The sequence below is a fragment of the Antrostomus carolinensis genome, unplaced genomic scaffold (genome assembly GCF_000700745.2).
Source record: "Antrostomus carolinensis isolate BGI_N321 unplaced genomic scaffold, ASM70074v2 scaffold22586, whole genome shotgun sequence".
Classification (NCBI taxonomy): domain Eukaryota; kingdom Metazoa; phylum Chordata; class Aves; order Caprimulgiformes; family Caprimulgidae; genus Antrostomus; species Antrostomus carolinensis.
The window spans coordinates 5,045-16,468 of NW_010324234.1; the positions used below are offsets into that span (position 1 = coordinate 5,045).

Genomic DNA, 11,424 nt, shown 5'->3' on the forward strand with positions numbered 1-11,424 from the left:
AGGCCCCATGGAGCTTCCTTGTGTAACAGCCGCCTTCTGCCTGCCCCGCTGATGGAAAAGATAAAAAAAAAAGAAAGAAAAAATAAAAAGAGCTGTGCTGTGCTTTCCTGTATTGAGAACTGGCTGTTTGAAGAGACAAAGTTCCCTCTGGCATCACAAACGCTGCTCTTCACCTGCACTTCTGTGCACTGTGCTCTTCTGGAGGCTGTTTTCAACTTAAAACGCTTTGGGGATATTTTATGCATCCACATGTTTAACAGAGAATAGAATTTATATTCTTAAATCTTGACATTAAATTAAAATGACCATATTAACATAGTTCTCCAAAATATGATGCTCCTTTGGTTTTTGCTTGGAAACTTCCAAAAATTTTTTTGTACTTTTTAATTGTCCAGAAGTTTTTTGTACTTTTTAATTGTCCTAGCAGCAGTGTTGGATATTGTAATTGATAAACTACAAGTGTCCTCATGGAGGAAAAAATACACTAGTCAATGCAGAGACAAATGATACAATAGATAAATCTTTGGTTTTTTTTCTCCTCTGGCAATCTCAGTTTGAAGTTCTCATTAAGAAATAAGTAAAAATGAATTTAATAGTCTCCTAGTTCTTATCTGTACACAGTGACATCACCAAAGTGGAATATTCAAGAGAAATTAAGAATAGAAGGAACAGTGGGAGAACATGGTGAGGAATATTATATATCCACATTATCCCTTAACCTAATGAGTGCTAGACTTTAACACACTAAATTGGTGTGGTGCATAATGCCCTGTGTTTAAACTTGTTTAGGTAACTTTCACTTTATTGCTCCTTCAGTCATTTTTCTCCAGCACCAGCATAAAGTGTCCCTTTAATGTATTAGTAACAATGGGCAAGTAAGTGTTTGTTGTCTCAAATGGAGAGCAAAAATAACCCCAGCTCCTCAAAAGAATGGTTTCTTCAAAGAAAAAACAAAACAAAACACACCACTTTGTTTTTAAAGTGCAGTAAAAATGAGAATTAGGTAGGAAAGTTTGAATTCTCTGATCTTTCAACCAATGCAGGTATTTTGGCATTTAGTCAAATTGTTACTTTTTATTTCTTAACAGAAATAGTATTGTAGCTTAAAATAGTCACTCAAAAGCGTCTTACTATTGCAATGACATGCAGGTTAACATCTCTGAAATACACCTCAATTTCACTTATTAATTTCCTATATCTAAACCTCATTCAAAAGTGCAATTTTTTTTGTCATTAAGTTAATCAGAATTCGTACATTGACAACTGTGTCTCACATCACAGCTTTGTGTCTCTTGCTTTTCCTCTGCTCGTTGTTTCTTCTTCCTGGAGTTCCTGTGAAGTCAGCTCTCTCCACAGAAGTGTGATAAAAGAACTCTTCTAAATTCCCCACTGGTTTTGATGTGCATCTAATGGAAAGCTTCATTTTAGTCTCATGGAACTAAATCATGGGATAAAGTAACTTGTGTAGGAGCTTAAAAAGAACAATGTGTATGAAAACACCAGGTAATTGCTGGTTATTTGAGACTATTGCTCAAAGAACAGCAACAAGAAGAGCTGAATGAACCATAACATCTCCGATATCAGATGAGATTCATTATGCAAAAGATTGCAAAGCTGACTTATTAACAATTTAAATGAGAATACTGGGTGCTGTATTGTAGGCCTTGGGCACCTGAGACTGTGCTGCACAAGTGTTCATTGAAGCCACTTGGGACTGGAGATCTTTCCAACAGCTTCAGCAGACCCAGAGTTGGGCCTCTAATGAAAATACTCTACGTATTAGTGTATAAATGGTGGTAAATGGTGATAAATGATAAATGTGTCCTTCTGTACAACAACCATTTCATCAACCTTTCATCCTCAGGACTTCACATACTGAGCTAATGCTTTCCTCAGTCTGCACTGAGAGTATTTTTGTGGACATCCATTTAGTAAAATTTGATAACAAATGGATAAACTGTCAGATGAGCTGAGAGTGCTTCATTCAGAACAGTGAGGTTAATTTCTGTCACCGTATTTTTGGTCTAGTGGACCTACTTTTTCTTTGAGTGGTGTCTGTCCAGTGCCCTTTTTATGTTGTACTACTAGTGATCATGCACAAAAAGCAGTGCAATGTTAAAAGGGCATTGGCCAGCAATACTGGCTGCGTTACTCATTCTTCTTCTTACAGTCACAAGTCAAAAGTCACTGAGACCAGAAAGGGATTTGCAAAACAACTATAAAATGGCATTGCCACTCATTTTTGCCTTCTGTCTTCTAGTTATTTGCCAAGGAGAAAAGTTAACTGGCCTTTTAATGACAAATACCATCAACTTTGTGTGTGGTTCCTTAGAAGTAAGTGCTCTCCAAAGAGAAAAGATGACTGAATAGTGTTCTTAGTGCCTACAGCCTGTTCTAGAGGAATGTTAGAGGTGTGGAGTTGAGTCAGGTTGTTGCTCTGTGTGCACTGGCAATCATCTCTCCACTCCATTCCGCTGTTTCTCTGCATTTTGTTGTTAAGAATCTTAGTGCCTTCAAGCCCTAAGAGTTCTCAAACCTTTTATATAAAGTTAGTTAAAAAGAAACACCTTTATTGAGATTTAGGAAATACACCCCCAATTTGGTGGTGCTCTAACACCCATATGGTAACCCCTGTGCTAATGTCCATCCACAATGTTGGGAAATGAGTGTGCATTTAAGTGTATTCTGAAGTGATCTGACACCTGCAAATGAGAAATAGAAACTCTGGTGTCTAGAAAATATTTCCTGTATATATTTTCTGGTGTCCAGAAAACATTCCCTCTAATGAAGTTTAAGAATGTCTGTCTCTGTCTGATAGCAGTTTAGAATCTTTGCTTGCTATGAGGCAAATCTAAGAAATAAATAAATTGGGAAATGTAGTTTCTAGCTAAAAGAGCATCAAATTGTGTGAAATTGAATTTCTGTTGAGCATTTTGTTGGGTGTTTTTTTCCCCTCCCCTCCTCTTGGTCAGTGGAGAGGCATTATGAATAATAATAATAATAATGTCTTGAGATATGTGAGTTCTTGTGGCTGTATGAGGACTTGCTGAACGTTAACCGTATCCAATTCTCCCCGATCCACAGAAAACACTATTCGACTCGCCCTGTTTTTTGATACAAATGTTGTGTCTTGATTGCGTGTACAGACCTGTTGCTGCTAACGAATGCTCTGACTTTATTGCACTACTGTAGTGTACAGCTAGCAGTGCAATAGTATTGTCAAAGCATCTGAAAGCAGAGGAGGCAGCGATGGCTCGAGCCTGGCCGCACGGTTTCTAACCCTTTCTTCTAAGCCTGTGAGTAAATCACAAATTCACATGTAACAAACTGCATTTTCTGTGTGATGCTTGTACAATACTCATCACACAAATGGTCCTAACCCGTAACATTAAGGTGAGATTTGAGCAGATTTATGTTTCCTGTAATACAGCAAGAAGTAAATAGTTATAAAGTAAAGAAAAAATGGATCATTATGGAAGGACATATGACAGTGCTTATAATCATGCTGTAAAATTGCTGATAATAAACTTTTTTCTTAATATACTTTCAGGAGAAAGCAGCGATACTGAACTCTGTTAATACTGTCATTAAGCACAGATCTTAAAATTATAGTCACACAATGGACAAGCATTCAGCTTCACATTCAGTTTTCAATGTCTTGAATCATAATTGTAGCATGGTATTAGTGGCTTACTGTTGTTCTGTAAATCTCAGATTATCAATATTGAATATTTCAGGAACAGACCTTCAGGGATAATTTAAAAAAACACCCATATTAATTCTCTGCTTTCAACAATTAATCAGATGGACGAGTTGGAGAAAAGCAAAAAACTCATCTTTTTGGGGTGCCTGCCTCTAGAAGTGAAAACGTAAAAATACTTGGGAGTGGAGGAGAACAGAAATGATTGAGCAGTTAGGGAAAAAAATCCCTCATGAACTCTTTAAAAATACATAGTGTAATAAAAAGTATTTTATTCTCACATTTTATCATGCCTGGGTGCTGGGGTGGATGTGGGAAGGAGTTTTGTTGGGCAAATGGTAAGTTATGGGAGCAACGGGTGAAAGCTTTCCCTTTGATTTATAGATGCTCAGGGTCTTTACTAGATTTATTTTCCTTTTCTTAGGCTATTATTTGAAGACTTGCTGAGGGGTGTGTATATCTGAAAGATCATATATTTGCAATATGTCGAGAAGGGGATTTTACTTGTAGAGTGTCTTGGATCGAATACTGTTCCTTGAGGCCATCTGCAGTTCAGATCCTCCAAGGTTCTAATCAGAGCTCCTGAAGGTGAATCCCAAGGCTGATGTTTAAAACATAAACATCCTTTAGGTAGCCAGGCCTGACTACAGGCTACATCCAGAGACTCCTGACGGTTGTCACTTTAGCTACCAGTCCTGCACTGCCAGTCAGTTCCTTGGGATACAGCTAATACAGCCTTATTTTGATCCTTTAAAAAGTCATTGTTACTTCAGGGTTAATCTCAATAAAAACAGTGAAAACCAAGTTAAAGAAGTTACAAGCATTTTTAACTTGCCTTTATTATTGTCTCTTCTGTGACTGTAAAATCCCCAAATTATTACGTTAACAAATTCCTGAGTTGTTTGTGAACTGGGAAAACTGCCTTTCTTTAAAGCAGAAAGCTTTAATAGATATTAAAATTGCAGACTAAAATTAATTAAGTAATAGTGCTATCAGCAGACTGTTTTACAAGGCAATTAGATAATTCTCTGGTGGCTTATTTATCCCAAGGAAAGATAAGTGATGTCATCAATTTTATTATCCATTTGTCAGTCTGGTTTATTGGGGAATAATAAAATGTATTATGGGTATTATAACCATCTGTGAGAATGCATTCCTAATATAATTGATAATAAAATCTCTGATATGCTTGGATCCTGAACACTCATCATAAGCTCTGCTGTGTAAATAACTGAGTATTGCAGTTTTGTAACAGAACTTTTAAGGTTTGAAAAGAAAAGCACATAGCCAAGAAAAAGCTCTAAAAATTGATGGAAAATATGATAATATCTCAGGAGAAAAAAAAAATCACACATCTCCTGCATCAAGTGAAGATCAGTTTAAAAACAATATGTGTTCTTTTCTACTGACATAATCTGTCTCTTTGGTGTACTTCTTAAACCTCATCCTGAGAGGTTTGGCACTGCAAGGGAGATGGAAGATAATATAGGAAGAGATGGAAATGTTTTCATGGGTTCTGGGGAGCTGCATGAAAAAGGTGCTAATGCCAAAATGCCAAGAGAACAATGGGGTAATTTGGGTCAGACAAATGGAAAGAGGAAAAATTAACAGAGGTGCTTGTCTGTACACACGCGTTTAATTCTTACATGTGAGAGGAAAATGGTTATATTAAGTCTGAAAGTTTATTCCTTTGTATTTTTCAGGCTAGAAATGTGTCAGTGTAACTGTCAAACATTAGCTAGTGGGATAGATTTGAGGAATAGAAACTTACTTTTCTAGTGCAGGAGCCTTTAAAACGGAGGCATCTGGCTTCTGCTTTCCTGAAATACAGGAAAAGCAAATGGTTGGGGTTTGTCTGCAATTTTTGTTTTTTAATACACTGTGGCTGACCTTAAATATTTTAGTTCCAGAAGGCAGAATCTGATCTGGATTATATTCAACACAGACTGGAGTTTGAAATAATGAAAAGTCTTCCTGATAATCCAGCAGAAGAGGTAGTATTTTCAGATTAAGTTAATAGATATTATTGCATTTTGCATGAAGTTGGTAATAAAGGGATAATTTTCTTTAATCCTAAAATACATGTGGGTGTTCTTTTATCTAGTTGTTAGGTTTTTATTATTATTAAAAGTATTTCTTGCATCATATATGAAGATAACTGGCCTAATTTGAATTCAGTGCAGAAACCAACAGAACTTCCTAGATTTCTTGGTTTAGTGAAATTCTCCCACGTTTTGCTTTATGCAACACCTAAATTTGATCCAGATTCCAATCCAAGTTAAAACATATCCTTGCTCAAAGATAAACTTACTGATAAGCAGTGACTAAATTCAGATTTGGGGGAGAGATGAGAGGAAGAGGAAAACAGGAAATGGCAGCATGTAAAGGATTTTATAAGTAAGTCCTTGTCTCCATGTATATTGTGACATACAGTGGAAAAATAATCCTTTTGGTTAGAAGTCCCTGATTTATTCCAATTTAGAAAAGCCATTAAAATCCAAAACCACGATAAATTCATCCTCCTGTATTTGTTGGGGAACCACAGAATTGTGCTGTTTTATTAACACTGTCATTTTTGCTTATGAAAAATTAAATGTATAGATGAAACACACTCACAGCTACACTTTGCATTGTAAAGGGTCGTTTCATGTTATATTTTAGTGGCTCTAACGCCTGCACTTTTAATTGGTATGTGGCCACATTAATTTTCTCTTAAACAGTTTAAATGTACTTTTAATTTCTACATAGGAAAATCCAGTCACTCTCCTGGAAGAGCTCTCAGTGATGAAATCTCGTTACAAAACGCTGTGTATACAGCTGGAAAAGGTTTCCATAGAGCAGAGAGAATCCATGAAGAGCATCCGTGCTGCTCTAGAGAACACAATGAAGATGGCTCAGGCATTGCAGGAACATACTGATCTGGAGGTAGTATTTTCATTTTAATCACTTGGGTCTCACTCCTGTAAATGAACATGTATTTGTGTAACCTTTATGTAGATGTGAGCAGTTCCAGTGGAAACTGTTACATGTGCAGGCTCTTAGAAGATAAGACCATTTACCTGAAGAAATCTTTGTAAGACTGGAGTGCTTTTTGTAAATCATGAGCCTGATACATCACACAACAGTGAAGCAAGTGGTATTGGGTTTTGGAGTTGAAGTAATGCCATAATAGTGTGATTCTATGAAAAGTGTGACACGTGTTTGAATAGCTTCATAGAAACTGATGCTTCTGTGCACCGCTGTGTCCTAGTCCTACACTGACTTTTTAAAAAAGTAGCTGCCTTAAAGAAATTAGACAGTGAAACCAATTTTAAAAGGCAAAAAAAGCTTTTAACTGTCATATGTATTTTCACTAAGGTGAGTTAAAACCAACACATTGTAACGTAGGCAGTGGAATTGCTGTTAAGCAATTGCTTAAGAGGTAAGTTTTTCTCAGTGTGATAATGTCCAACTATTTATTAAAAACCAACAACAGACAACACATTTTCATAAGTGGTCTTCAGACGCTGCTTCATTACAGCTTCGAAGAGGTTGTGTAAACATTAATTTTGTCTCTTTACAAATAAGGTGATTTAGATCAAAAAAGCTAATTGATAGTCTAGTGGCAAAGACAGAACTGGTGTGACTAAAACATTCCCAGATCTCAGCTCTCGCTTTAATGTTCTAATGACAGTGCCCTGAGATTGTGTTTATTCTGTCAACAGCTCTAGAGAAGTTGACAAGTTAGTGGTTAGTCTATCCAGATAAAATGTACTGGATAATGATTTAAAAGGCAGTAGTTATATGTCACAGAAAGGAAAAAATATTTTCTCTCCCTGCGTTCCAAGGATTTGCTGCCAAGAATAATTTCATATTTGGATTTTGTTAAAGTGGAAGACTCTTGTCTCTTGAGTTATATTTAGACCTTTTAGATAAAGATTTTCTTGTACTTTGTATATTTCCTAAAACAAAGATGGATTAAAGTGTTATGGAGAAATGTAAGTCTTTAAATGAAATTCTTTATTTAATAATTTATCATCTTTCCGTTTAATAATTTATAGTATTGATGCTAAAGGAATATTATGGTTGGATTTTTCAGAAATACTTTGCTTGTAAATTTGCTTTCCTTTGAAGGAAAGTAGGAGTCTTCTATTAGTTTCCATGAGAAAAGGGCTACACAAACTTAGAGTTCTTCTGTAAATATCATCACCCTAGGAACTGAAAGTATCAGAGTTCTCTGTGTTTGTTCTTTTTCCTAGCGCCTACCTCTGTCAGAAGAAGAACAGACTGCAGCACAGCATTTAACCTGCCAAACTGTTAAAGAAGTGGAATTGCTAGTGGAAGAGGTAATTAGGCCACAGAGTGTCAGTATTCCAGAAACCAGTAATCCTGAGGAGGTCAGCTGAAGTCAGAAGGGCTGTTTTTGTGACTTAATACCTCTCAAATTAATGGAATTTTTTGGAAATGAGACTCAAGTTTCTACCAAACCTTTCAATTTTTATTGTATACTGCTTAATTTTATTATTTGTTCCAATTAAATTGTCCATGAAGGAAAAATTTGCTTTGATGGAAGACTTTGTTCCCTTTATTTTTTAATTGGGATATGTTTATGTTTCTTTTCAGAGATGCAGTTGCTTGCTCTTGTTGATCCTATTGTTCTGTTAACTCATTATATAAGAAGCCTTTGGGTGGGAGTGAAGAATGTAATTGATTCAAACCAATATATATCAAAATGGAGAGAAATTTAATTTCCTGTAAAATATTAAATAAATTTTGGAACATGAGTAACAATAAGTATGTTCTAATTGTAATGCAAGCATAGATCTAAACTCATACTTGTTAAAAAGATATTGTCCCATAGCTACTCAAAGTGCAAGCTGCTAATATAATTATCTGCAAAGATTTACTCTGGATCTCATATTACAAGCAAATTATTAAAGGTTAATACAGTGTAATTACCTTATTGACCTTATCTTCTCACTGCCCACTACTCTTCTGTCGAAGGATGTCTCGCTTTCTATCCCTTTATCGCCATGGTTGGTTTGCATGAAAGACATCCAGTATGTTGCAGTTTCATTCTCTCTTGGTTTGCAATTATCTTCTCCTCCCTTGACAAATGCTTTCAATTTCTCTTTCCATTATTTAATTCTAAAGCACTTAATGTACAGCTGGCATCAGCCAGGCCTGATACAAAACATAGCTATATCCTGCAACTGTGAGGCCACTTTAATTGGTATCAATCCCTATGTTGTCATTGAGCACTTTTTTTTTTTGAAGATGTTCTCTGAAAGACAGAAAGGATGGAAATATGTCACAAAGGCCCTGGGATTTCTTCATCAGTGCTGTGTTTCTGGCTGAGGAGAGTTAGATAGAGCTACCATCAGCTTGTCAGAACTGTCAGCCTCTGAAGGTTGCTTGAGAACAGGAAAGCCATCTTTTTCCTTTGCATGTGGCCTTGCTTTCAGCTAGATCTGCACCAGAATGCAAAGGAGAAAGCTGAACAGGCTCACCTGACTTGCATATAAATCCTTCTGTATCCATTTTAAACTTAGTTTTATTTGAAACCAGGATTTGTTTAATGCCTAAGATTTCACTGGTGACTTCAGTGGCCGCAAGATCCTTGGTTATCCAATGGTAAAATGTAATTGCTAATGCAGAAATTAAATTGTAAAAAATAATTTCTAAACAAAACTCCCAACAAATCCTGACATTATCTCTTGTTTATTTTCAGCCATTTTGTTCAGGATCTACAGCCCCTGGCTCAGCTGAAGGTAAGTGCTGAAAGAATAATCTTCCTGCTGGTTTTTGTTGTTTTTTTTCCTTGACTGATCTCCCTCACAGACACCCAGCCCCTGTTAGTAAGCTTTGTGAATAGTATCAGTCTCTCCTAAGATTTCCATCTCTAATGCTGAACTCCTCCTGATTCCTGTAGGCTTGTTTAGGAGGTTTCTTAAAAAGTAATTAAAGTATTTTCTATCTTTGGCCTAATTTCTGAAGAAACGAGTATCATCTATTTCTATTTTTTTAGAATTGCAATTCAAACCATTGACTGAGGAAATATTTAAGACTGTACCAAGGAGTATCAGAAGTACTGTTAAACTAGCAGACTTGAACAATTTGTACAGGGAGTTATTTAACCATTTAATTGTAAATAAGAACAGGTAAGACTTAAAGCCATTCATTAGCAATAATTTTAGAAGCTCTAAAAAAATTCAGCCTTTTCAAAATTAACAAAAACAGTTAGTTAATGATTCTCTGTTATACTACAACTTCATAATTTGATTTTACTCCCCTGCACCCTTCTTAGTGACGTACACAAAGTGTTAGGCCATCATATAAAACCCCCTAAATGGATTTGTATAAAAATTGGCTTGTATGGTTTGATAATTTTCAAAACCGAATGTCAAGTTCTTCAGAAACAGATTTTTTCACTTTAGTTTCACTGTCCAGATGTCCAAACCTGGGTCTATTCAGGAAAGTTTTGCTGACACAGTCATACAGCCAAACCCTTTTAGCTTTCGGAATCTGCATCCAGACTGGAAAAGCAAAGCCCTAAGGCTAAACCATGAGCCCAGCACCCTGCCCTCCCCACACCAACCCCTCCTGCCTCCCTGAGCCCCCACCCCTGTTTGGGGTGCATGCTGCAGATTTCTTGCAGGCTGCTATTAAAAATGAGAACATTTTTAACTTGGGAATTCTGTCTCTTTAACCCTAAGGTTGGATTAGCAATTGATTGTTCTCCATTTGAAGCAGCACAGAAAAGTTGATGACTGTCTGACTAAGCATGAGAATTACAGAGCAGTCACAGAAATCATTCACTAAACAGTATTTTTAGCCTTTTTCTGCCAGACCTGATGTTTGATACCCTGTTTAGCTAAAGAGTTTGCTTTTGTCTTACAGAGCAGCGCTGAGTGTTTCACAGATGAACAAGATGAATCTGAAAGCCAGTGACTCAAGAATACAAATCTTGAAAGAACTTGCTATTGTGGAACTTGACAGACAAGAAAATGTTCAATTAGTCGTGTAAATGAAAGCTCAGCCTGTGTTTGAGACACAAGCAGCTTGGTCATAGCTCCTGGATTATTAATAAGCAAGTATTTCTCGTGGAGTTGTAAGTCCGCTGTTGGAAAGCTGTTAATGTTTCTGTATAGAAATTCTATTTATAATGCTTAATACTGGGGAGTTAAAAAAACACTGAGGTTGGTATTTTCTCTTGGTTATTTATAGGATTATAGTTGGTGCATTTTTGAAGAGTATTAGCTATGTGACACTTCCATAATCTTCCTTACATTCCTGAGTGGGTTTTTAAGACACATAAACCAAACCACTTAATTGTACTTACATTCCTGAATAAATGATGAAAGCTCAGACGAGGCCATAGATTTATTATGCTTTTGTTTACATGACTCCTGACCCTGAGCCCTGCCCTAACCTGTGAACCTGGTCCCTCCTGACCCTTTTCATTTGCCTTTGATGTGAGCTGTCTTTTTTTTGGTGGGTTGTTTTTCGTGTTTTTGGGGGGGATTTTTTGTGTGTTTTTGTTTTGTTTTGTTTTTTCTCTAGTACAGCAAAACTGCAGGAGGGAAGGGACCTCTGGAAGTTGTCCAGCCCAACCACCTTGTTCAGAGCAGGGCCAACTACAGCAGGTTGCTTTAGGGCTGTATCCTGAAACTCCAAGGATAAAGACTTCCCAACCTCTGTTCTAATTAGTGCTTGACCATCTTCACAGGAAGAAGGAATTTTTC

General features: G+C 36.5%; 1 protein-coding gene across 1 annotated transcript; it reads left to right on the forward strand.

Moving 5' to 3' along the window:
* Positions 1 to 5,610: 5,610 nt before the first annotated feature.
* On the forward strand, positions 5,611 to 10,706 carry SKA2 (spindle and kinetochore associated complex subunit 2). The gene is made up of 6 exons (XM_010170882.2): positions 5,611 to 5,694; positions 6,449 to 6,625; positions 7,939 to 8,025; positions 9,411 to 9,450; positions 9,708 to 9,840; positions 10,580 to 10,706. Exons 1-6 carry the CDS (start codon positions 5,662 to 5,664, stop codon positions 10,704 to 10,706), a joined length of 597 nt encoding a protein of 198 aa, XP_010169184.1. The 5' UTR covers positions 5,611 to 5,661.
* Positions 10,707 to 11,424: the final 718 nt, after the last annotated feature.